The following is a 27,721-nucleotide window of genomic DNA, read 5'->3' as shown; positions in this document are numbered from 1 at the left end:
TGTGTCAGAAAGTCCATATTGATGATGTCAAGCGAGAGCATTGTGGATTTACAGTGGGGCCCATAAAGGCCATCCTATCTGATGTGTGAGATTACAGTGGGGCCCACAAAGGCCATCCTATCTGATGTGTGAGATTACAGTGGGGCCCATAAAGGCCATCCTATCTGATGTGTGAGATTACAGTGGGGCCCAAAAGGCCATCCTATCTGATGTGTGAGATTACAGTGGGGCCCATAAAGGCCATCCTATCTGATGTGTGAGATATTTCATGGTGAGGACCACGTGTAATCCTCTTTATAAAATGAAAGCGTTGGAGAAACGGTGAAAGCTGAAGCCTTTTATTAAAAAGAAAACAGAGGACATTTTATGGGTGACTCAAGTCCAACCCTGATAAAACTCACTCTAAATAATATTAACGGTACACACTCTGGGAATACTTTTACAATCAGCTTTTCGTTCAACTTCTCATTGTAAACAGGATAAATGCTTTACCATACAACTGCTGCTTGCTTCACTGGCTTCGCTGTACGATTTCAACATTCTGCTCTTCCAAACTAAGAAGCACCTCTCAAAGCTTAAGGGCGACACATCCGATCCTTCACTAAACTCTGTCAAAATCAATTCATATGTAGATCGTTCAAGTAAATGAAACAATATTTCGGTCCATTTAACAAGAATAGCCCCGGCACTGAGGAAACAGTAAAAACTATACATCTTGATTTAACTCAACACTATTTATTTATTTTTTATTTCACCTTGACTAACTGAAAATCCTACCATCTTTCAGTCTAACTCTGTCTCAGTCTCTAATACATTCTATCACAAACCCTCTCCTTTCTACCCTCTTCCTCCTCTACAGTCCCCTCTATGAGATGGTCTCCTCTAGGATGAACTCTATGGTGTGTGGTACGTCCTGTCGATCTACCACAGTGACCGAGGGGATCTCATGTCCCTCCATGATGGCTGACAGGGAGGGGACAGAGATGGCCTGACCACCCAAGAACACCACCTGGGAGGACCCAGCCTGCCCAGAGAACATAGCCCCAGAGGACTGCTCTGAAACGGGCACGGCCGGCACCATCACCCCCTCTGTGGTTCCATCCGCCTGGACCAGCAGAATGGTCTGCACCGCCGACTCCCCCTCGCCACCCAATCCCGTCCCTGTAGACAAGAGCACCCTCGCCCCTTCCGCCTCTACGTCGTTGGCCGTGGTTCCACCCGTTCCGTCGTCGTGGAGACGGATGTGTTTGTCGAGGTTGGATCGTGAGCGGAAGGCTGAGGGGCAGCGGTGGCAGGTGTAGGGCGTCTCTCCGCTGTGGATGCGGGCGTGCTCAGTAAGACGGCCGGCCACACTGAAGGCTTTACCACACACCCAGCAGCAGAAGGGCCGCAGGCCGCTGTGGATACGCTCATGGTCCTTGAGGTGAGGCAGCTGGCGGAAACGCTTCCCACACGTAGAACACTGAGAGAGGAGGAGGAGGGGACATGTGGGGGACAGACAGGGCAGAGAGTGGGAGGAGGGCAAGAGGAGAGAGTGAAGAGAGGCAGAGAGTGAACGGAAAGAAAGAGGGAGGAGAAGTTGAATAGGAGGAAGAAGAGTGGCAGGGGGAAGGATGGGTAGGATCGGAAAACATAACGAGAGAACAAGGACAAGAGGAGAAGAGCGGACATTAAAATTCTAGATTTCATATCTTGAAAACTGTTATGAAAAAATATTTTCTGAAACACTTCCTCAAATTTGTAGACACAGCACTTCTGGCTGAAGAGGCAGAAGAATAGGAGGGGTAGAAAAATAATGTGTGAGAAGAGAGAGAGAGAGATCTAGGGAGGGCAGAGGACAATGGTAGATAGAGATAAAGAACAGAAAGAGGGACACAGGGGACTGAACAGAAAAAAAAGAAGCTGACAGAACAGAGCTGCACTACTACTGCAGGACATTCATCTTTTTCCACACAGCAGTGTTACCTGCCTGTCTGCCATACTGAATGACCACAGAGACAACGCCTACCATTAGTAGAACCAGAGGGAATCGGCAGGGACATTCTCACCAATAACTTTACAGCTTGGATTACATTTTTATTGAACTATAGAAGCCTGGGGCTGTTCTGCCACACATTGTGCCACAGTGAGCAGAGGCTGGTTGGTCTTGTGTTTAGGGCCTTCCTGCCTTTGCGGGCGGTGCCCAGTGGCGCTGGGTCCCAGAATAGTAACACAGAGGGAGATGGCAGGCTCTAACTCAGCCCCACTCATTAATCATAGGAAGTGTAGAGGGAGGGAGGACACCATCCGGCATAATACACTGGGGTGACCACAACCACAGCTTGTATTTTTTAGATGAGATGATTAGATGAGTTTATTAGTATTAGTATACATATTTACAACTGTAACAATGATCCATTTCCATTGGGGGGTGGGGCAGGGTGAATGTCCATTGGGGGAGCAGCAGGGGGGAAGTGAGAAGTGAATGAAACAATAATAAAAGTAACCACAGGCAGAACCACGACCAAAGTCTTGTCCAGACGGCCTCTTCTGCTTCTGCTAAAAAATTTGACAATCTAATTGATCCCTTGTAGTAGCCTGTGTTTTAAATCACTTCAGAACAAGACACACCATAACGAACGTCAGTCGTGCGCAGTAGATAACCCACCACACACACACAATCAATCAATCATCTCCACCTCCCCACCCCCTTACCTCGAAGGGCCTCTCATCGGTGTGGATCCTCATGTGGACGTTGAAGGTGGAGGTGTAGGCAAAGTCCTTCCCACAGATCTGGCAGTGGAACCTCTTGGAGCCGCGGCCCTTCCCCAGAGTCCCCTGGCAGTGGGCCACAATGTGCTCCCCGAGGGCAGAGCTGGAGGCGAAGCGCCGTCTGCAGGGGGACAGGGGGCAGCGCAGGGGGGTCTGACCCGTATGGGACAGCCGATGGAGGTCCAGACCCTCCTGGGTCATACAGCAATGACCACACATATCACACTCCACCTGGATGGCAAGAGAGAGGGAGGGGCACATGTATAAGGAATAACTAGTGAAGAATAGATGAAAGGATCCTACTATTACAGTATCCATGTCTATAAGGTACAGTATCTGTAGCGTAAGATTATACTATTACAGTATCTATTTCTATAAGGTACAGTATCTGTAGAGTAAGATTATACTATTACAGTATCTATTTCTATAAGGTAGAACTAGTGTAGAGTAAGATCCTACTATTATAGTATCTATGTCTATACAGTGCCTTCACATATTCACACCCCTTGACTTTTTCCACATTTTGTTGTGTTACAGTGGAATTAAAATGGATATAATTGCAATTTTTTGTCAACGATCTACACTAAATACTACATTAATCCAGAGAATGCCAGACTTTGATGACAAAGTTTCACGACAAAATTTGCCCACAAGAAGGATCGCCATGCCACCTTCCTATTCAAGTGAGCACAGCACAACGGAGTCCAGAAATGTATTGCATGCTGCTATATGATATATGATGTAATATACCTGGGAAATATGTATACTGTAGCTAAGAAAGTAATATTAAGTGTATGCTGTGTAGTAAGCTGTTGGTATCCCATGTGCCGCACCCTAATAATTTGGTCCCTTTCCCCCTCATAACGTTACCTAATGTTCTGACTTGGTGTTGAAATGTCATCATTGAATATTGTAAGAGCTTTCATTGGCAGGGCTTGAAAACTATTACGGACTACAAAGGGAAACGCAGCCGCGAGCTGCCCAGTGATGCGAGATACCAGACAAGCTAAATGCCTTTTATGCTCGCTTCGAGGCAACCAACACTGAAGCATGCATGAGAGCACCAGCTGTTCTGGACGACTGTGTGATAATGCTCTCGGTAGCAGATGTGTGCAAGACCTTTAAACAGGTCAACATTCACAAAGCCACAGGGCCAGACGGATTACTAGGGCGTGTACTCAAAGCATGTGCGGACCAACTGGCAAGTGTCTTCACTGACATTTTCAACCTCTCCCTGACTGAGTCTGCAATACCTACATGTTTCAAGCAGACCACCATAGTCCCTGTGCCCAAGTAAGTGAAGGTAACCTGCCTAAACGATTACTGCCCCATAGGACTCACGTCGGTAGCCATAACGTGCTTTAAAAAGGCTGGTCATGGCTCACATCAACAGCATCCTATCGGATACCCTAGACCCACTCCAATTCACATACCACCCCAACAGATCCACAGATGTCACAATCTTAATCGCACTCCACACTGCCCTTTCCCAACTGGACAAAAGGAAGGTTGGCCTTGAAATACATCCACAGGTACACCTCCAATTGACCGAAATGACGTCAATTAGCCCATCAGAAGCTTCTAAAGCCATGACATCATTTTCTGGAATTTTCCAAGCTGTTTGAAGGCACAGTCAACTTAGTGTATGTAAACTTCTGACCCACAGGAATTGTAATACTGTGAATTATAAGTGAAATAATCTGTCTGTAAACAATTGTCGGAAAACAATTGCACAAAGTAGATGTCCTAACCAACTTGCCAAAACTGTAGTTTGTTAACAAGAAATTTGTGGAGTGGTTGAAAAAAGGAGTTTTAATGACTCCAACCTAAGTGTATGTAAACTTCTGACTTCAACTGTGTGTTTGTGTATTTTATATATATATATATATATATATATATATATATATATATATATATATATATATATATATATATATATATATATACACACAGTGAACGCAGAGAGGAGAGTAGCACAACCACGAGGGGCAACAGTAGGTTGCCGGTAGTTTAGCATTTGTCTGTTTTCACCTTTACGAGGAAAATAATTCCTATTGTGACATATCGTGGCAGTTAGGAGTTACAGGATATTTATTTGTTATGTTTGTTTTTAGCTACATTAGCTAAAAACAAACATAACAAATTTAGCAATTTGGATTTGTTATCTGTAATGGTTATGATAAAATAGGCCTTGTTGCTCACTGTTGGCATATTGATAAACACACACATTTACTGGAGTACTCAAAAAATAAAGTACTTGAACAGTCAAAAAAAAGTTGAAATGCCCATCCCTAGAATGAACCAGGTTTTCCACTAGGATTTTGCCTGTGCTTTGCTACAGTATATTCCGTTTATTTTTTTTATTCTGAAAAACTCCACAGTCATTAAGATTACAATCAAAACCATAACTTGATGCAGCCACCACTATGCTTTAAAATATGGAGAGTGGTACTCAGTAATGTGTTGCATTGGATTTGCCCCAAACATAAAACATAGTTTTCAGGACAAAAAGTTAATTGTTTTGCCACATTTTTCATTTTTTTAGTATTACTGCCTTGTTGCAAACAGGATGCATGTTTTGGAATATTTTAATTCTGTACAGGGGCCCTTCTTTTCACTCTGTCAATTAGGTTGGTATTGTAGAGTAAATAAAATGTTGTTGATCCATCCTCAGTTCTCCTATCACAGCCATTAAACTCTGTAACTGTTTTAAAGTCACAATTGAACTCATGGTGAAATCCCTGAGCAGTTTTCTTCCTCTCTGGCAACTGAGTTCGGAAAGACACCTGAACAAATTCTTATTTACAATGACGGCCTACCGTGGAACCATGGGTTAACTGCCTTGTTCAAGGGCAGAACGACAGATTTTTACCTTGTCAGCTCGGGGATTCGATCCAGCAACCTTTCGGGTTCCTGGCCCAACTGTCTAACCACTAGGCTACCTGCCGCCCCAATTGATACACCATCCTAAGTGTAATTAATAACTTCACTATGCTCAAAGGGATATTCAGTGTTGCTTTTCCCCCCCATTTTTCCCCATCTACCAATTCTTTGCAATGCATTGGAAAACCTCTCTGGTATTTGTGGATGAATTTGTGCTTGAAATGTACTGCTCAACTGAGGGACCTTACAGAGAAGTCCTTGCAACTTATGTAACTTGTTAAGCAAGTTTTTACACCTGAACTTATTTAGGGGTTGAATACTTATTGACTCAAGACATTTCAGTTTTTCATTTGTAATTAATTTGTTCATATGGGTATTGAGTGTAGGCCAGTGACAAAAAATGTCAAATGTAATATATTTTAACAATGCTAAATGTGCGAAAAGTCAAGAGTTGTGAATATTTTCTGAAGGCACTATAAGATATAACTAGTTAAGAGTAGGATCCTACTATTACAGTAGCCATGTATATTTAAGCAATAAGGCACGAAGGGGTGTGGTAAACGGCCAATACACCATAGCTAAGGGCTGTTCTTATGCACGACGCATCGCGGAGTGCCTGGATACAGCCCTTAGCCGTGGTATATTGGCCATATACCACAAACCCCAGAGGTGCCTTATTGCTATTATAAACGGGTTACAAACATAATTAGAACAGTAAAAATAAATGTTTTGTCATACCTGTGTTATACGGTCTGATATACCAGAGCTGTCAGCCAATCAGCATTCAGGGCTCGAACCACCCAGTTTATAAAAGGTATTACAAACTGGGTGGTTCAAGCCCTGAATGCTGATTGGCTGACAGCCGTGGTATATCAGAGGGTTGTACAAAACATTTATTTTTACTGCTCTAATTACATTGGTAACCAGTTTATAATAGCAATAAGGCACCTCGGGGGTTTGTGATATATTGCGTTGCGTCGTGCCTAAGAACAGCCCTTAGCAATGGTATATTGCCCATATACCACACCCCCTCGGGCCTTATTGCTTAATTATACAACAGGTGGGTCTTATCCTGAATGCTGACAGGTTAAAACCACATTCCAGCCGGTGTCTATTCTACAAGTTACCACCGGCTAAATCTATGATACTATTACAGTAGCCATGTAAGGTACAACTAGTGTAGAGTAGGATCCTACTATTACAGAAGCCATATATATTAGAGGTCGACCGATTAAAATCAGCATGGCCGATTAATTAGGGCCGATTTCAAGTTTTCATAACAATAGGTACAATAGGCATTTTTGGACGCCGATTATGGCCGATTACATTGCAATCCACGAGGAGACTGCATGGCAGGCTGACCACCTGTTACACGAGTGCAGCAAGGAGCCAAGGTAAGTTGCTAGCTAGCGTCAAACTTATCTTATAAAAAACAATCTTCACATAATCACTAGTTAACTACACATGGTTGATGATATTACTAGTTTAACTAGCTTGTCCTGCGTTGCATATAATCAATGTGGGGCCTGTTAATTTATCATCGAATCACAGCCTACTTCGCCAAACGGGGGATGATTTAACAAAAAAACATTCACGAAAAAAGCACAATCGTTGCACGAACGTACCTAACCATAAACATCAATGCCTTTCTTAAAATCAATACACAGAAGGATATTTTTTAAAACCTGTATATTTAGTTAAAATAAATTCATGTTAGCAGGCAATATTAACTAGGGAAATTGTGTCACTTCTCTTGCGTAAATTGCACGCAGAGTCAGGGTATATGCAACAGTTTGGACTTATAGTTGCCGCCCGTTGAATAAAATACAGAACGGTTCCGTATTTCACTGAAAGAATAAACGTTTTGTTTCCGATAATATAGTTTCCGGATCTGACCATATTAATGACCAATGGCTCAAATTTCTGTGTTTATTACATTATAATTAAGTCTATGATTTGATAGAGCAGTCTGACTGAGCAGTGGTAGGCCGCAGCAGGCTCGTAAGCATTCATTCAAACTTTACTGCATTTGCCAGCAGCTCTTAGCAATGCTTGCTTCACAGCGCTATTTATGACTTCAAGCCTACCAACTCCTGAGATTAGGCTGGCAATACTAAAGTGCCTATAAGAACATCCAATAGTCAAAGGTATATGAAATATATATGGCATAGAGAGAAATAGTCGACGCATCATAATTCCTATAATAACTACAACCTAAAACTTCTTAACTGGGAATATTGAATAACTGGGAATATTGACCCACCAGCTTTCATATGTTCTGAGCAAGGAAGTTAAAACGTTAACTTTTTTAAATGGCACATATTGCACTTTTACTTTCTTTACCAACACTGTGTTTTTGCATTATTTAAACCAAATTGAGCACGTTTCATTATTTATTTGAGACTAAATAGATTTTATTTATGTATTATTTTAAGTTAAAATAAAAGTGTTCACTGTTCATTCAGTATTGTTATAATTGTCATTACAAATATATATATATACACTGCTCAAAAAAATAAAGGGAACACTAAAATAACACATCCTAGATCTGAATGAATGAAATATTCTTATTAAATACTTTTTTCTTTACATAGTTGAATGTGCTGACAACAAAATCACACAAAAATGATCAATGGAAATCAAATTTATCAACACATGGAGGTCTGGATTTGGAGTCACACTCAAAATTAAAAACCACACAAAACCACACAATGGAAAACCACACTACAGGCTGATCCAACTTTGATGTAATGTCCTTAAAACAAGTCAAAATGAGGCTCAGTAGTGTGTGGCCTCCACGTGCCTGTATGACCTCCCTACAACGCCTGGGCATGCTCCTGATGAGGTGGCGGATGGTCTCCGGAGGGAACTCCTCCCAGACCTGGACTAAAGCATCCGCCAACTCCTGGACAGTCTGTGGTGCAACGTGGCGTTGGTGGATGGAGCGAGACATGATGTCCCAGATGTGCTCAATTGGATTCAGGTCTGGGGAACGGGCGGGCCAGACCATAGCATCAATGCCTTCCTCTTGCAGGAACTGCTGACACACTCCAGCCACATGAGGTCTAGCATTGTCTTGCATTAGGAGGAACCCAGGGCCAACAGCACCAGCATATGGTCTCACAAGGGGTCTGAGGATCTCATCTCGGTACCTAATGGCAGTCAGGCCATCTCTGGCGAGCACATGGAGGGCTGTGCGGCCCCCCAAAGAAATGCCACCCCACACCATGACTGACCCACCGCCAAACCGGCCATGCTGGAGGATGTTGCAGGCAGCAGAACGTTCTCCACGGCGTCTCCAGACTCTGTCACGTCTGTCACATGTGCTCAGTGTGAACCTGCTTTCATCTGTGAAGAGCACAGGGCGCCAGTGGCGTATTTGCCAATCTTGGTGTTCTCTGGCAAATGCCAAACGTCCTGCACGGTGTTGGGCTGTAAGCACAACCCCCACCTGTGGACATCGGGCCCTCATACCACCCTCACTGAGTCTGTTTCTGACTGTTTGAGGAGACACATGGAGATTTGTGGCCTGCTGGAGGTCATTTTGCAGGGCTCTGGCAGTGCTCCTCCTGCTCCTCCTTGCACAAAGGCGGAGGTAGCGGTCCTGCTGTTGGTTTGTTGCCCTCCTATGGCCTCTTCCATGTCTCCTGATGTACTGGCCTGTCTCCTGGTAGCGCCTCCATACTCTGGACACTACGCTGACAGACACAGCAAACCTTCTTGCCACAGCTCGCATTGATGTGCCATCCTGGATGAGCTGCACTACCTGAGCCTCTTGTGTGGGTTGTAGACTCCGTCTCATGCTACCACTAGAGTGAAAGCACCGCCAGCATTCAAAAGTGACCAAAACATCAGCCAGGAAGCATAGGAACTGAGAAGTGGTCTGTGGTCACCACCTGCAGAACCACTCCTTTATTGGGGGTGTCTTGCTAATTGCCTATAATTTCCACCTGTTGTCTATTCCATTTGAACAACAGCATGTGAAATTTATTGTCAATCAGTGTTGCTTCCTAAGTGGACAGTTTGATTTCACAGAAGTGTGATTGACTTGGAGTTACATTGTGTTGTTTAAGTGTTCCCTTTATTTGTTTGAGCAGTGTATATATATAAATATATAAACAAATAAATAAATAAAATCAGTCGATTAATCTGTATCGGCTGTTTTTGGTCATCCAATAATCGGTATCGGCGTTGAAAAATCATAATCGTCGACCTCTAATATAAGGTATTCTACTATTACAGTAGACATGTATATAAGGTGTCATACTATTACAGTAGCCATATATAAACTCAGCAAAAAAAGAAACATCCTCTCACTATCAACTGTGTTTATTTTCAGCAAACTTAAGTTATTTGGATTTTTACGAATTATCTTTGAAAGACAGGGTTTTGAAAAGGGACGTTTCTTTTTTCGCTGAGTTTACAAGGTATTCTACTATTACAGTAGACATGTGTATAAGGTATCATACTATTACAGTAGTCATTTATATAAGGAATAACTAGTATAGAGGAGGCAGCCAGTGTACCTGTCCCATGGAGCGTCCCCGTCCCTGTCCCCGGCCACGGCCCACAGTCTTGTCCTCCTCTGAGCTGGTACAGCGCTGCAGATGGATGTCCAACACTGACTGGTTCAAGAACTGGGAGGAACAGTGGGGGCACAACACTGGCTCCTTATCTGGGGAGATGGGGTGGGCAGAATGAGTTAATTACTTACTAAATTAGTGTTTATCACATTCCAAATAGTGTTTCGAGACTGTACATGAAATTAATTGAAATACACTAAACAGAAAAAAGGACAGGGATGTATGGATTGAGTGTGTATTTAGACAGTCACAGGCCCTGGTCACAGGCCCCCCCTGTCCCTACTAGAGGTCGACCGATTATGATTTTTCAACGCAGGTACCGATTATGATTTTTCAACGCAGGTACCGATTATTGGAGGGCCAAAAAAAGCCGATACCGATTAAATCGGGGAATTTTTAAAATTTTATTTATTTGTCATAATGACAATTACAACAATACAGAATGAACACTTAATTTAACTTAATACATCAATAAAATCAATTTAGCCTCAAATAAATAATTAAACATGTTCAATTTGGTTTAAATAATGCAAAAACAAAGTGTTGGAGAAGAAAGTAAAAGTGCAAAATGTGCCATGTAAGAAAGCTAACGTTTAAAACTTGTTGGGGATAGGGGGCAGTATTTTCACTTTGGATGAATTGCGTGCCCATAGTGAACTGCATCCTACTCTGTCCTAGATTGCTAATATATGCATATTATTATTACTATTGGATAGAAAACACTCTGAAGTTTCTAAAACTGTTTGAATTATGTCTGTGAGTATAACAGAACTCATAGGGCAGGCAATCTTCCAAACAGGAAGTGAAATTCTGAATACATGTCTAATTTCAAGTCATCGCCTATCCACTTCCAAATTAGATATGGATCTGGTAGCACTTCCTACGCCTTCCACTAGATGTCCTCATTCAGTAGAATGTGGAATGGAGCTTCTGGTGTGAACTTTGACCGAATGGGATGGGAAATAGTCACTGTCCCGACAGAATGCCATTTCCCTGTGGCGCATTTGTCTGTGGGTATCACCATCGTTCCATTTGGCTGCAGATGAAAACGTATGCTCCGGTTGGAACGTTATTGGATATATATGAAAATAACATCCTGAAGATTGATTCTCTACTTAGTTTGACCAGTTTATTCGACCTGGAATATATATTTTTTGAAGTTTTCGTCCGAGTTCTCCTGGACCAGCGTCAGCTTTTGGGCACGTGAGCTGAAAGTGCTAGCAAATGCAGCTAATTGGACACTATTATTGGACATTATGGAACAAAACAACAATTTATTGTGGAACTAGGACTCCTTGCACTGCATTCTGATGTAAGATCATCAAAGGTAAGGGAATATTTATGATGTAATTTCGTATTTCTGTTGACTCCAACATGGCGGAGAAATATATTTACGTCTGAGCGCTGTCTCAGATTATTGCATGGTAGGCTTTTTTCGTAACGTTTGAAAAAAATCTGACACAGCAGTTGCATTAAGAACCAGTGTATCTTTAATTATATGTAGAACATGTATATTTAGTAAAAGTTTATGATGAGTATTTCTGTTATCTGGCGTAGCTTTTTTTTTATTCCTCCGGATATTTTGGAGGCATTTCTGAACATGGCGTCAATGTAAACCGAGATTTGTGGATATAAATATGCGAACAATTATCGAACAAAACATAAATGTATTGTGTAACATGTCATATGAGTGTCATCTGATGAAGATTTTCAAAAGGTTAGTGATTCATTTTATCTCTAATCCTGCTTTTGTGACTCTATCTTTGGCCTGGAAAAATGGCTGTTTTTTTTTTTGATTTGGTGGTGGTCTAACATATGTTGTGTTTTCGCTGTAAAACATTATAAAAATCGGACATGATGGGTAGATGAACAAGATGTTTATCTTTCATTTGCTGTATTGGACTTGTTAATGTGTGAAAGTTAAATATTTCTAAATAATATTTTTTGAATTCCCTGCGCCACCTTTTCAGCTGAATGGGGGGGGAGTTCCCCTAGGGGATCGCCTTGCCATAACAGGTTTTAAGTTCCTTGCTCAGAACATGAGAACTTTAAACATGAGTCTTCAATATTCCCAGGTAAGAAGTTTTAGGTTGCAGTTATTATAGGAATTATAGGAATATTTCTCTCTATACGATTTGCTTTATCTTGGCCAGGTCGCAGTTGTAAATGAGAACTTGTTCTCGACTAGCCTACCTGGTTAAATAAAGGTGAAATAAAAATAAAATAAATGTCATATACATTTGACTATTGGATGTTCTTATAGGCACTTCAGTATTGCCAGTGTACCAGTATAGCTTCCATCCCTCTCCTCGCCGCTACCTGGGCTCGAACCAGGAACACATCGACAACAGCCACCCTCGAAGCAGCGTTACCCATGCAGAGCAAGGGGAACAACTACTCCAAGTCTCAGAGCAAGTGACGTTTGAAACGCTGTTAGCGCGCACCCCGCTAAATAACTAGCCATTTCACATCGGTTACACCAGCCTAATCTCGGGAGTTGATAGGCTTGAAGTCATAAACAGCTCAATGTTTGAAGCATTGTGAAGAGCTGCTGGCAAAACGCACGAAATTGCTGTTTGAATGAATGCTTACGAGCCTACTGGTGCCTACCATCGCTCAGTCAGACTGCTCTATCAAATCATAGACTTAATTATAACATAATAACATACAGAAATACGAGCCGTAGGCCCAAACTGTTGCATACACCCTGACTCTGCGTGGAATGAACGCAAGAGAAGTGACACAATTTCACCTGGTTAATATTGTCTGCTAACCTTTCTTTTAGCTAAATATGCAGGTTTAAAAATATATACTTCTGTGTATTGATTTTAAGAAAGGCATTGATGTTTATGGTTAGGTACACGTTGGAGCAACGACAGTCCTTTTTTCGCGATTGTGCACCGCATCGGTTATATGCAACGCAGGACACACCAGATAAACTAGTAATATCATCAACCATGTGTAGTTATAACTATTGATTATGATTGATTGATTGTTTTTTAGAAGATAATTTTAATGCTAGCTAGCAACTTACCTTGGCTTCTTACGGCATTCACGTAACAGGCAGGCTCCTCGTGAGGCAGGTGGTTAGAGCATTGGACTAGTTAACAGTAAGGTTGCACGACTGAATCCCTGAGCTGACAAGGTAAAAATCTGTCGTTCAGCCCCTGAACAAGGCAGTTAACCCACCAATGTGTTCTTTAACTGACTTGCCTCGGTAAATAAAGTTGTAAAAAAATATATATATATATATATATATTATGTAAAAAGAATTGGCGTCCAAAAATACCGATTTCCGATTGTTATGAAAACTTGAAATCGGCACTAATTAATCGGCCATTCCGATTAATCAGTCGACCTCTAGTCCGTACCCACCAAAACACACACTGGGTTAGAGGGTATTCTATCTGTATTGTCATCCCTCAGTATAGGTTACAGTATGTGGCTTAAGGTAACTTATTTATAGACACACAGACAGACACATGCACTACTGTTGACAGTCTGGATATTGGTGAACACACTCAGGCTCTCTGTCTGCTTCTGTGAACTAAAGGAGCAAAAGAAGAGGAGAGAAAACAAGAGAAGGTGCTGAGGTTTGATGTTTCCCCATCTTAGCCACCGGCATCTACAGTTACCACGGCAACTCCAACCCAGCGGAATCCTCCCTCCCGGCTGGAGCGTTCACCAATCCCCACTGAAGAGCCCTCCGTTGAAACATTTAATAAGGATCCTCTCCATCAACAGAGCATTAACTAATAATCAATGGATCAATTCCAACCAATCACATCTCTCTCTCTCTCCGAGGTGCACTTATCTCTGACCCCACTGCACCGATGCTGTCAACGGCAGCCATGTTGCCTTGACGCCAGACCCGATTAAGATCAGCAGATATTTTGACCCATTAATTGGTGGGGTCGATTCGATAGACCAGAATTGGCAAATACCCGTTCATCTTTTAAATCCCCCAGTTTGGGAACATTTAGGCTTCCCAGTAGATTACAGGGGTGATGGATAGAGTTGTGGATAAAACGGTAACACTAAGTCACCACGCTCAACAAGAATAGCCTATGTAGCTAACAACACTTCAAATATGTTGACACATTTACAGCAACATCAGTGGGCCCCAGTATACCAGAGTAAGATGGAAACGCAAAGAAACTACACAACATCATCTTCCCTCTGCATTCAAGTAGCCCTTAGCAGCTGATTCTGAACGAGCCAAATAAATTACAAGAGCGATAGGTAGGCAATGGTTTATACTTTTTACAGCCTGGTTTATAGCAGCGGGTATGTGCCCATTCTTAGAATAAGGCTTTTTAGCACCTTGTGAAAGTGCTCAAGTCATGTTACGAACTTCGCTGTTGCACCCATTTCAGCAAACAGGTAGTACCCGCTCTACATAGGCAAACCAAAGCCGAAGTTTTCAATGCATTGGCAAATGCACCATGCTGCGCTTATAGTGACAGCCCATCACATTACCCCGGAGTGGGAGATGTATGGTGCTACAGACACGACCCCTTTATTACAGTCCACATCTGGCACTGAAGGAGGCAATGACATGGTGTGTTCATAACCAAGTGGGGAGTGACATACAACTGGGAATAATCCACTTGAACGGCACTCAAACAGGTAATTACTAGTGGGAAACTGGTCTATCTTCCTGAGCATCCACTTCTCCCACCATGGTGATCTCTGACGTCACCTACTAAAGAAATGACCTCTATAATGGCATTTTCGGCAGTTAAATGCAACAACAAAACTATATTTATAAAAAGCAATCTATTAGTGTGTTTTTTTAACTACAATTTGTTTACAAGCATTATAGCTCTACTTTATGGTTGACACAGCTTGTTGGCCATTAGCCAATCCGTGTTTCTCAACGAGTTCAACTCACATGAACGCATCCAACTGGTATTTACGACTTCACATCTGGTAAAGTCCCACCTCAAACGCAGCATCTGTGTGGAAACTTGAGGCCCAACATAACAATAGACAATGCAAGGAACATTGTGAATGACATCTCATTTTCCTTCTGTATCGGAACCGAATGGTGACCCCAAAACTGCATTGGTTTGGTGAACCATTAAACCCCTAATTACTACTAAGGCGCAGGGATTACCTCTGCATACTTAACATGGAAATCAGCTCCATGATTAGCAGCTTCACTAATTCACGGCCCACACATACACTAGTGTACATTACATATTTGATTCATTTTATGTAACCTTTATTTAACCAGGAAGGGCTCATTGAGATTTTAAATCTCTTTTTCAAGAGCATCAATTACAGACAGACAACATGAAAAACTACAGATAATCAAGTTTTAAAAAAATCATAATACGGCAAATTAAAAACATTGACAGGTCAGGGAATCAGCCTCAAAATCCTTCAGCAATAATTTAAAAACACCAATAGGGACAAGTTCTTCCAGTTTAAAAGTATTTTGTAAGGCGTTCCAACCCAATGGCGCAAAGTACATAAAAGCCCTTTTTACCAAATTCAGTTTGGACATTTGGAATAAAGTCCTGTGAACGGAGAGTACTCACCACATTTCTGAACAATAAAAATGCCCAAATAAAATGGTAGTAAACCCAAAATGGCTTTGTAAATAAAAGTATACCAGTGACTGAGCCTACGAGTGACTAGAGAAGGCCAGCCAACCCTGGTATACAAAGTGCAGTGGTGCGTAAGGGTTTTGCAGTTTAAAATAAATCTCAATGCTCCATGGTAAAGGGTGTCAGTTGATCTCAAACACTGAGCGGAAGCATTCATATATAAAATATCTCCATAGTCTAGTAAAGGCATAAATGTAGCTGATACTAGCATCCTTCTGGCTTCAAAAGAAAAACAGGCCTTATTCTTAAAATAAAATCTCAACTTCAAATATCCCAAATATGCAATTCAAAAGAGAGGCCGTTATCAAATCAAATTCCAAGATATGAGGTTACAGTCTTAATCTCATTGCCCTGACAGGTAGTAATAGGTAGTAATAATTCTTGCTTTAGAAAACAACATTAGTTTAGTTATGTCAGTATTGAGGATATTCTTCAATTGACACAAGGTATGTTGAACAGTATAAAAAGCAGTTTTCAAGTTCTGGAAAGCTTTTGTGTGAGATGACAACAATAAATAACAATATTATCAGCATAAAAGTGAAGTTGTGCATTTTGCACATTTTTGTCTAAATTATTTATATAAAATAGTGAATAAGTGGGGACCAAGTACAGAGCCCTGGAGTACACCATTACAGACAGACAATTTAACAGACATGAGCCAATCGAATTGAGTGCACTGAGTTCTATCAGACAGATAGTTAGCAAACCATGCAACGGCATGCTCCGAAAGACCTACGCTCGACAATCTCTGCCTCAGTATAATATAATCACTACTGTCCTTTTAATCTAATTCATTATGATCTAAAAGGCTAAACTGATCCTAGATCAGCACTCCTACTCAGACGCTTTATGGATACAGGCACTGATCTCTCTTTCTCGTCCAGTGCTTATCAGACACACAGGGCAGCTGAGAGGAGAGGGGAGGAGCTACCTTGGTGAATGAGAGAGTGCAGGTCCAGCTCCTTCCTGCGTTTGAAGGCCTCTCCACAGACAGAGCAGGGGAACGGGTGGCTGGTGTGGAGCAGTCTGATGGACAGAACATAATGAAGGGAAGAGAAAAGGGAAAGAAGTGTAAACAACAACTAATATTAATAATACACTTCTGAATAAATTACTACAGAAAAATAATACATGTTTTGGGTTTTTTTCAGAGCAAAAAATGAAAGAGGAGTAAAAACAAAGAGTTATAAAAAACGAGGGCTATTAATACAGTACTGCAATGAGCAACATGTTTTTCTTGGAAGCTGAGAAAGAATTAAAGCTGTGAGGAAAAGGGACAAAAGGAGCACCACCACCATCAACACTATGTGCAGCAGCTCACTGGTACTAATAACACTGCAGTGTGTCATTTGTAGATGCATGTAAGCCACGCTTCAATGGCCCACTGTAATCCTCATCCACAGAGGAGGAATAACACACACAACCACATGCTGGCTATCACCTTAGTGTCACAGTATTAGGATTACCTCCAGACCTGTGTGCTTAACCATGTTGTTAAGCCTTTTAAGGTTCAATATGGAGTCATTAGGTGTGTCATATAATACAATGGCTGCAGATGAACGGGTGGTTTCAGTGTGTGATGAGATATGAGAGCCTATGTTTATCCATTCCATAATGGCAGGATATATCCCTGGGGAAGGAGAGGGAGGAGAACCACTGGGATGTATTTAACTGGCTGGATCAGTGTTGTGTTTGATCACCAGCACAGTGTTTCCCCGCCCTGGTCCTCCAGTACCCCCAACAGTACACAGCTTCGTTGTAGCCCTTGACAAACACACCTCATTCAACTCATTGAGGGCTTGATGATTAGCTGACAAGTTGAATCAGGTGTGTTTGTCCAGGGTTACAATAAAAATGTGTACTGTTGGGGGTACTGGAGGACCAGGGTTAGGAAACACTGCGGTGGTGGAAGAGTTCACCTAAACACATTTCTTCAGCAGTGGAGGTAATCAACTCTTAACTACAGTCCTGCAGTGTCATGGTTTTATTCTATCCCAGCATTAAAACCCTCAGATTCCACTAATCAACCCTGGCTAGCAGGTGTTTTAGTGCTCGCCACTAGCCAATGCATTACAAGCAGCTGAGTCAATGTCCTTGACAACGATAAAGAAATAATGATTATGAACTGCTGGAAAATACAGTGTGTTCTACGTATAATTCATGACTGATTATAGTGAATTTGAAAAGTACTTAACCCCATCATTTAGCCCTATATAAACTGTCTGGTCGATCATCCCTTTGCACAGGGCTGACAATAGGAATCAATATTTCAGGCAAAGATGACCCTGAGAATTAAAGCTTCAGTCCAGGTCTTCACCCCCCCCCCCCCCCCCCCCCCCAGTGTTCGCTAATGAGAGGGGGTGTAGGGATACGGACTGTGCCTGGCAGAGACACTGGGACTTCCTGCTTCGCTCCAACTACACATTGACATACAGTTCAAGGGTAACGTTCCATTCACTCCCTGATCACACCCTCCTATTGATCCCCAGATCATTTCTCCTGCCTCACCTCCTCCCTCCCCGCATCCCCCACCTCTAGCTCCTCAGCCTGTCTGTCTCCATCGCTTTCTCGTCCTACCCTTTATCGTTATCTTAATTTACCGCCACCCGCCTGTCAATCATCGCTGGCGAGGGCTCAAGGGCACTGAGGCATCTCTGTCTCTATGTTAACAACTCTGTCTAAATCCCCTCACTGTGTGGGAACAGGGTCCGGCCTGTGTGGGAACAGGGTCCGGCCTGTGTGGGAACAGCGTCCGGCCTGTGTGGGAACAGCGTCCGGCCTGTGTGGGAACAGGGTCCGGCCTGTGTGGGAACAGGGTCCGGCCTGTGTGGGAACAGCGTCCGGCCTGTGTGGGAACAGCGTCCGGCCTGTGTGGGAACAGCGTCCGGCCTGTGTGGGAACAGCGTCCGGCCTGTGTGGGAACAGCGTCCGGCCTGTGTGGGAACAGCGTCCGGCCTGTGTGGGAACAGCGTCCGGCCTGTGTAGGAACAGCGTCCGGCCTGTGTAGGAACAGCGTCCGGCCTGTGTAGGAACAGCGTCCGGCCTGTGTAGGAACAGCGTCCGGCCTGTGTAGGAACAGCGTCCGGCCTGTGTAGGAACAGGGTCCGGCCTGTGTTTGGGTTATGTGTAGCACATCTCCTGTTCTCAGTCCAGTCTTATGCTCTACTGTCACTGTAAATACAGTACAGTGGTGTGTTTGTTTCTCTCTGTAAAACAAGCAGGGTCCAATCAAGGTAACTTACACATTGAAATGTGTTCCTTGTCTAATCTAGTTCTGTGAAACAGGCCTTTGGGGTTGATTTCAACTTGCACATTTAATTGAGTCACAGCCCAGTCACGCCCGTACCTGTGCTCCTGCAGCTGTTGGTCAGTCTGAAAGCGAGCAGTGCAGTTGGGACAGGCGAACAGCTGGCTTTCTCCATCCTCCCCCTCTGGTGTCCTCTTCTGCAGGGATGTCATTGACACAGCACAACATCAGGGGAAACAACTAACAGCCTGTCTCAATGTTAACGTAGAGACAAATAGCATTCCTCAGTGTGTACAGATATTTGTTCCAGCCCAGCATCAACACACCCGATTGGGCTGGAATAAAACCCTGTTCACGCTGTGGCTCTCCAGGACGTGTCTGTGGTGTGTTCAGAGATGTTCTCAGGGGATTGTAAGACATTCTAAAAACAATCAGGTAATCCAGGACTGTGTCCCAAACGGCTCTGCATTCCCTACATATTGGACTACTTTTGACCAGAGCCCAATGGAGACCAGAGCCCAATGGAGACCAGAGCCCAATGGGCCCTGGTAAAAAGTAGTGTACCACATAGGGAATAGTGTACTATAGGGTACAGTGACCCCCCCCCCCATGCCTGACCTTCCATCGGGACCTGCGACGGCGGGATTTGGGCTGGCTGTGGGTGAGGCCGTGCCTCTTCAGGACACCCGGCTGGGAGAAGCGCTTGCCACACACGGAGCAGGGGAAAGGTTTGGTGCCCATGTGGGTCAGGCTGTGGCGCAGCAGGTTGGGAGAGGACGCAAACGACTTCTGACACACCTGAATTAACCAAGAAGAAGAACGAGGATGAATTTGATTGACGGAAGCCCAGTACAACATTGCTATTTCACATAGCACAAGAGCACTAAGATTTCGTCACATAGATTAAACAGAAAAATAAACATTAAGTATATAATAGGAAGCTGTTCCTAACTAACTCCTGCTACTTGTTGATACACAACTAGTTTCAGTCATTTACATCAATATTTCACAGCATTTTCAATAGAACACGTGTCCAGTCTAGCAGTACCTTGCAGGTGAAGAGCTTTTCTCCGGTGTGGCTGAAGACGTGAGCGCGGAGGAACCCCCTGCGTGTGAAGGTCTGGCCACAGTGGGGGCAGACGTGGGGGAGAGGGGTGCGGGACCAGTCCTGCATCAGCTTGGCTGGAGGAGGGAGGTTGGTGTCCGGTTGTTCCCCCACTACAATATTCTCCTCCTGCTCTTCCTTAAGGATGACTGGATTCACCTCTTTACCCTGGTCTTTGTTCTCTGCCCAATGAGGAGAGAGCATGGTCAGAAACTATTGACGGTCCGTCAAAATAACCTTAAACAATAGTGAAACTTAGCAATATTCCGTTTCGATTGGAATCAGTTATTATTCTATTTTTTACAGCAGAGTTAAGTCTTCCCACTATGTTGAACCCAGCTGCCACTGGGTCGAACCTACCATTGAGATCGTTGATGCTGCGTATCCTGATAGCAGGTATTTTCGCCGGTGAGCCTGACGCAGCTGACGAGGCGGCAGGGGGGGACAGCATCCTCTTTGGGGCACGGGGGCTTCCCTGCAGGGCCGTGGCTGCTCCTGCCCCAGTCCCTGGTTCCCCGCGGTGCTGGCGTCGGTGGTAAAGGTACTGGGTGGTGTTCATGAAGCTCTGGCCACACTGGGAACAGTGGTGGAGGGGCTCGTTCAGGCCGTGCTTGTCCCTACGGTGGGCACTGAGCTCTGGCTCTTTAGTGAAGCTGGCTCCACACTGGGCACACAGGAAACTCTGGCCCTGGACCACCTTAACCAGAGCAGAGGTAGAGACAGTGGAAATAGAGGGGGTTCCATCCCGGTTCTGCTTCTCAGTTCCCTTGTTCTGGGAATCCACCACCCCCACTGTCTCCTCTTTAGACTCTTCCACCATCTCTTCCACCACCTCTTGCTGCAGTGTTAGTATTTTGTAATACTGGTAATCTGCATCCTGCATCTGTCCTCCCTGGGCCTGGGTTTGTGTGACCCCCTCCTTGCCTTTCTCCTTGTGCTGCTTGCGGTGGTAGAGGAAGAGGGTGGTGTTGAGGAAGCTCTCCCCACACACGGTGCAGTGGTGCAGGGCTTCCTTGAGGCCATGCTGGGCCTTACGGTGGGTGACCAGCTCAGACACCATGCCGAAGCTGGAGCCACAGTCCACACACAGCAGGCTGGACGGGGGCTTGAGCTTCTTGGCTGCTTTCATCCTGTAGTAGTAGGACGTCTGCTCCTCCCCAGGGTTATCGGCTGGGAGGTCCTGGGAGGGAGCAGGGCCTGGGGGGTCCTGGGAGAGAGAAGGGTCTGGTGGGTCCTGGGAGGGAGCAGGGTCTGGGGGGTCCTGCGAGGTAGAGCAGTCTGGGAGGTCCTGGGAGGTAGAGCAGTCTGGGGGGTCCTGGGAGGGAGCGAGGTCTGGGATGGACTGGCTGTCTGGTGCAGACTGGGCCTCTGTAGATGAATGAGCTGCCTGAGCCTGGATCTCAGAGGCTTTAGATTCAGTGGATTCCCCTACGCTCTCTGTTTCTGGCTCTTCCTCTCCTCCTTCCTGCCCTCTATTGGTGGTGTTTGGCAGATACGTGTGATCCAGGGTGGCTGATGTGTCCTCTGCACTCATCCCATCCTCCTCTTTTTCTGCTGGCAGCTCAGACTTCACTACATCCTGCTGTTGCTGGGTTTGTTGTGAATTCTCCTGAGTCCTTCCTCTCCCTCTACCCCTTCCTCTCCCCCTTCCTCTACCTCTTCCTCTCCCCCTTCCTCTGCCCCCTCCTCCTTCTTGGTCATCCGTTGAGTTTGGTTCGTTCGGTTCATCTGGACCCAGGTCCACCTCCACTTCCACTTCAGCCTGACCGTGCTTCCCCTCTCCCTCTGGGGCCAGTTCTGATCCAGAGCCGGTCTCTTCTGGTTGTGGTTGGGTGGGTCCTGCCTTGGTCTGAAGACACTGGCCATGTTTGCGGTGCTGCTGCCAGAGGATCAGGGAGTGGAACAGGGCGTCACAGTCGCCACACTGGTACAGGATCTTGGGCGTGTCTCCTGAGGGCTTATTTGGGCTAGCCATGGTCAGACCTGGTGCACCAGAGCTGAGCAGCACAGATGAGAAACTGGCCTTGGTCTGAGGGGCAGGTGATGGAGAAATGGGATCGGTATACACCTGTTGCTGGAGAGAGGGAACGAAAAAGAGAATGTGAGAAAATAAGACAAAACAGAAGCTGACCAGTCTGGACAATAATGAGTGAACGAAAACGCCAATATATTTTGGTGTCAAATTGAAAAAAACTTTTCCCATGGCACTACTGGATAGCAATACCATCACAGGCAACCAGGTATCCTAGCAGTTATAAGGTTGGGCAAGTAACAGAAAGGTTGCTGGTTTGAATACCCGAGCCGACAAGGTAAAAAAAACTAATTTGAGTGCTGTACTACTATGGCTGACCCTGTAAAAGAACACATTTCACTGCACCTACGTGTATGTGACAATATTTTTGTTGTTGAAAAAGTCTATAGTCAAATGAAACAGGAACAGTGTTTTTGTCAGGCAGATGAGGGATGACAATAGAGGAATATAGTAATAGAGTATTCAGAGGACAGAGGGATCAATGAGAGCAGGCAGAGCAGTCTTTAGATCAACAGAGCCGGGGAGGGAGGGTTTCTCTGAGGGGGGGGGGGGGGGGGGGGTAAGGACTGAGGGGCAGGGTGATGATAAATACCACAGGCCTATCAGTTGAGTTCAGAGGGCCAGTCCGTGGCGTTTGAGAACTGCTCGTTGATCCATTAGGATGATAAGAACCATCAAGGTCGAGGTTAATGATGTGTTCCTTCAGGAGTGTCTTCATTCAAGCAGAGGTACCACTGTGGCTCATTCTGTTATTAGTAGCCTAGACTGAGTACTACCAGCTTGTTTCTGCTTTAGGCAATTTGTTGGAGTCATTGTTAGAATTGAGAAATGCAGAAATATATTTAGTATAGTATAGAGAAACAGACTGCTATTATGGATATATTTAAATCTCCATAGTCTTAGTAAATATTTTTTGTTTGCTTGTTTTGATTCCGCAAACAAACTAAATCACCATTACAATAAATTTCAGTCATGTCTGATTTATTTAGTTTCATAGTAAATACTCACAAATCAAGAGTTTTAGCTCAGTAAAGGAGCTGAGTTATAAAACCAGACTATGTAACTTGAACTGCCGCTGACACTGTTCTTATCCAACGTGGCAAAAACTAATCCTGCGGACCGCCCGGGGCTCTTGAAATAGTGTCATGTATGTGTGTATTCATATGTTCTTGATGAGAGAGCATTTTCAATGTGACGCTGGTGTTTGAGTCACTGTCTCCTAGAAGGACTTGAGACAGGAAACTGTGTCTACATCCCAAATAGCATCCTATTCCTTATAGTTCTCTACTTTTGACCAGGGCCCATAGGCCTGTTCGGTCAGTGAAACTGGCTAGTGTGTATAGAGGCCTGTACCATAATGAATTGATTTAATTAACGATTCCAGAACTGGACTTCAACTCGGGAAGTGCATTAAAATATTACACATGGGTCAACATGTAATTAAAGTAACTGAGGGAGCACACCACTTTGCTGAAGTTTCTTTTTAATAACACTTAATCTTTCCCTCTTGGTAAGCAAGATGGGTAATAGGAATGTAATTAAATACATACATATTACAAAGTGGTTCTACCACGGTGTTCATTTTCCATCTTCCTTTTTAATGCTAAAAGGCAAAGCTTCTAATTTCCTACTAAACCTCTTCCATGTAATTACAGTTCTCTGGATCTGAACAAGTCAAGTTAAAAAAGGTTTGGTATAATAGCAGCATTCATTAATTTGAAATGTAAACACCCCCTGTTTTATAGCAATGTCGCCTTTAATGTTACACAGAAATGATGATAATCTAGCTAATGAAGTCTGAATGGTAGTAATCAGGCAGCTGACGGCAGAGCAGGGGCCAGAATGCCATAAGGCACTTAGGTTTTATAGAATGTTTCCACAGCTGATTCATCTGTGAGGAGGCCAATGAGCCATCCATCAGGAGGAGGGGTGGAGCTGACTGATTCATCTTTCACGCTCCTTTTCTCTCCCCACTGGCAACTCAAGATGCAATCTGCCTGTCACTCATGACACCACGCTTTATGGTTCTGAGCTTGAGAAGACCGTCACCATGGAAGGCTGGGGACACGTTTCGGAGAGCGACGCTGGTAAACGTCACTCACTGTCGACGGCTCACTATTTTAAACCTCCGGGCACACTGTAGCTATCATTACGAGGTAGCGATACAGTGGAACAAGGATAGTGTTACTCCCTCAAATTACATAGTAACAGAAAAAGTATCTGTACATTTTAATATTTGATGTAGAAAGTAATGTGATCTGTCATATTTTTATTTTATGCATATTATTTGTTTGTTTATGTACGGTGGTTTTTGAAATATGTGTTCTTGCCCAACTTGAATATTGTATTATCTATTTTTATCCCCAAAAATAAACAAAAAATAAGGACAGTGCTGGTCATCTAATTTCCTATTATGACTCAAAGAAAATGGAATGGAATGTTCTCACTCTCATGAACTTTCAGACATGCAGATATTCTGTAGGACCTCTTTGTAGAACTGCCACTTAACGCAGTACAACATTTGGATGAACTGTGTCTCAAAGGAATAGGTCTCAGTGAACTGAAGATTCCTGGTTATGCATGTCTTAACGGAGGATCTAATTCCTTTTGTACTGGGTAAAATGCAGTGCAGTTTTGTAGGCTACAGAGCTTATCAGAGTCCAAAACATGTACGCGTCTGCACAGCAGTGTTCTAGAGTATTGGACCGTTGGCTTTCATTTTTGAATTCTCAGCGTGGCTCAAGCTATTTTTCAACCGTCACCACATTCAAACTGGAGCCGCATTGGTTGGGAATTTTGAAGGAGCGGGGTCGGGTTGTGCCTCCCCCAGAGACGGACTGCTGGACTATCACGGCTTTGCGCGTGTGGACTTGGAATTACGCTTCAGCCTCACAAGGCTTTCCAATTCACATGGGAAGCCTTGAGCACAACAATGGCGACACTATGAAATGTACACACTACTGCATTAATAAAATGTAATATAACAATAACAATAATATATGCCATTTAGCAGATGCTTTTATCCAGAACCATTTAGCCTAGATGTGCAAAAGATGAAGTTTAATAAAACGTTATTGTTTATCAATGTTCTAGACCTAGCCTATTTAGTTTAAATGTCCATGGAGTTTGAAGCTTCCACTATTACCTGAGTCTGTAGGAAGGGGATGGAGACGGGGGTGGGGGCCCCACTCCCCACGTTCTCTGTGGTGCAGGTCAGCTGGTGGGCCAGCACCTCCTCCAGGGTGTCAAACTCTTGGTAGCAGGGGAAGCACATGTACACAGCGGCACTATCCATCGCCATACCTGCCACAGGGAGAGAGAGGAGATCTAGACCAAAACAGTGCATTACTGATCATATTCAATTCAGGTTGGGTGTTCTGTTTGATGTTTGCAAGCAGCACATGCACTCAATTATTAGCCTACAATATAGCCTAACTAATATGTTATTAACATAACCTAAATGTAGCCTATACCCCCACCAGCTGATGCATCCAAATATCATTATATTTAATTGTAGACCGATTGAGAATGTGTTGTATTACCCAATGTATAAATGCTTGCAAGTCCTCATTTAAAATGGGAACGATGTAAAAATGTTTGATTGATGTCATGTTGTAAACATTGCCCTCTACTGATGGAAATTAGTATCTTCACGTGTGCCTGGGCTTTGGTCAGATAGGAGATTTGAACTTTCAGACAAAATGGCAGTAGGTAATTGTTATTTTGTCCACGCTTGGTGCTCCTAAAGGTAGAGAATGTGTGCATATGTAACAAAAAAGCAGTAAAAACTAAAAAATAGATTTTTGTTCCCCGAAGAGAGTGGATGGGGTTAATAAAAAATACACTGCATGACCACACTACTGCCGTTTTCGTCCTCATGCTAGTAGCAGTAGCCACCGCAGCCAATTTGGAATGGCAGTGTCATTCAGTGGACATGCCATTCCATAATGGCTGCGCTGACTACTGCATAATTTCTATCTTTTCGATGGAAGTGTGAATAAATGTAAAATTTGGAGTAAAGTAGCATATCACATCCCTGCATTGAGGTACGTTTTCCGACTCATAACGTGTGCTGGCTCCAGTGTCTTATTAATGTAACCATGATTGCGTTCTGACCCCAGTGCAGCTGTGGAATGGGAATGGTAGAGTATCTTCTGGCAATAATAATATATTCCACAATGGTACGTGATTAGGTCATGATTGTAGGCTACTATACAGCCTTATAATTCCCCCAACAGAACTACAGAAAATAACATGCAACACAATACGACAAACAGCTAATACCATTTAGTGGAATTGTGTACTGACATTAAAGTACTGCACAATTGCAATACGTTCACACGAACTTGTGTCATTACAGTACAAGTTAGTGAATGGCGCCAAATGAATGCCAAAGGTGATCCAGACAAATCCCGGAGGTCAGCAATTTAGCTGTTTGCTATGTTGTTATGGGGCGGCTGACTCGCTGGTGGCACTGGCACGTTTAGATTGGGTTTAACTAGCTTAACCAACAAACGTTACTAGTTAGCTGCATGTTTGTAGGAAGATAAATAACGTTAGCCTTTTATGTATTGACTGACAGCTAGCTGCTAGCTAGCATTTCCGCGAACAAACAATGCAAGCAACGTTAAGCTACATTACCACGATTAATATCACCTTAAAACTGTTTGAGCTTTATCAATACAAGTCAGTTGTCAGGTTAGCTAAACTAATTCACCACTGTCTGCCAGTAGTCGCTCTGAACATATTTTATGTGCTTTGTAAAAACGACGAAGAAGGGTGGCATTCACTTCTTCGGTGGTGTAATGGCGGCTGCAGTTTCGATGTAAACGTTGGATGTCTCCCCCCGTTGAGACTCCGTGAAAACAGAAATCAGTCCCAGAAATGTTGTCCTGGCTGATGTCACATTCCGTCCATAAAAAAACAAAGTCAGATAATTGCAAAATAACTCACCGAAAACTGAAGCCGTTATCTCTTGAGGAAACAAGTTGTGTTATTGTTTCAACATGTTAACAAGGCTTGAGCGGATTGGCTGTCTGCTCTCTCGTACGCCGTACACCAATAGCATTCGGCTACACTACACAAAAGAGCGCACTTAGCGTATGACTTTGGTGCAACATCATGGCTGTCTAAAGTCCCAAACAGAGCACTTAAATTGTTGTTGTTCTGTTTATCAACTCGGTTTTCAATAGTTTTTGTAGCAAATACGATAGTTCATGCAACTTTCATTTAAATTCAAATGTTTTATTGTCACATACATATGCAGTGAAATGCTTACAGTCAGCCATAGTATTGTACGGTGCACCTGGAGCAAATGAGGGTTAAGTGCCTTGCTCAAGGGCACACATCGACAGATTTTTCACCGTGTGTATTCGAACCAATGACCTTTTGGTTATTGCCGCAACGCTCTAACTGCTAAGCTACTTGCTGACCTACCCAATTAGTTTGACCTTTTTTTAAAATGTAAACATCTTCTTGGAAGTTGAGCTGTAATCACAACATGAT

The 27,721-nt window shown here is 43.7% G+C and overlaps 1 protein-coding gene across 4 annotated transcripts; it reads right to left on the bottom strand.

Moving 5' to 3' along the window:
• Nucleotides 1-322: 322 nt before the first annotated feature.
• LOC110509776 (zinc finger protein 574) lies at nucleotides 323-27,358 on the bottom strand. 4 transcript variants are annotated; one of them, XM_021590882.3, is made up of 10 exons: nucleotides 27,170-27,358; nucleotides 25,362-25,543; nucleotides 20,545-22,258; nucleotides 20,128-20,366; nucleotides 19,698-19,877; nucleotides 19,179-19,276; nucleotides 16,764-16,858; nucleotides 10,161-10,309; nucleotides 2,695-2,982; nucleotides 323-1,462 (listed from the first exon to the last, which is right to left on the bottom strand). In XM_021590882.3, the coding sequence occupies exons 2-10, from the start codon at nucleotides 25,515-25,517 to the stop codon at nucleotides 866-868; spliced, it is 3,516 nt and encodes a 1,171-aa protein (XP_021446557.3). In that variant the 5' UTR covers nucleotides 25,518-25,543; nucleotides 27,170-27,358; the 3' UTR covers nucleotides 323-865. The 4 variants fall into 4 exon arrangements, with proteins under 4 accessions (XP_021446557.3, XP_021446550.3, XP_036797489.2 ...); XM_021590875.3 differs by having other exon boundaries at nucleotides 25,362-25,519; nucleotides 27,170-27,299; XM_036941594.2 differs by having other exon boundaries at nucleotides 25,362-25,564; nucleotides 27,170-27,279.
• Nucleotides 27,359-27,721: the final 363 nt, after the last annotated feature.

Source organism: Oncorhynchus mykiss, chromosome 2, assembly GCF_057628025.1.
Source record: "Oncorhynchus mykiss isolate SJ-2025 chromosome 2, ASM5762802v1, whole genome shotgun sequence".
In the NCBI taxonomy this organism is placed as follows: Eukaryota; Metazoa; Chordata; class Actinopteri; order Salmoniformes; family Salmonidae; genus Oncorhynchus; species Oncorhynchus mykiss.
The sequence above is the reverse complement of the archived record's forward strand: the minus strand, read 5'-3'. Positions and strand labels throughout refer to the sequence as shown.

Excerpts from the sequence above, each read along its gene's own strand:
- LOC110509776 (XM_036941594.2), bottom strand. The coding sequence starts at position 25,562 with ATGCACTGTTTTGGTCTAGATCTCCTCTCTCTCCCTGTGGCAGGTATG. Across the intron at positions 22,259-25,361 it reads TCCCCTTCCTACAGACTCAG|CAACAGGTGTATACCGATCC; the intron begins GTAATAGTGGAA and ends CCCTCTCTCCAG. Across the intron at positions 19,878-20,127 it reads AAAAGCTCTTCACCTGCAAG|GTGTGTCAGAAGTCGTTTGC; the intron begins GTACTGCTAGAC and ends TGGTTAATTCAG.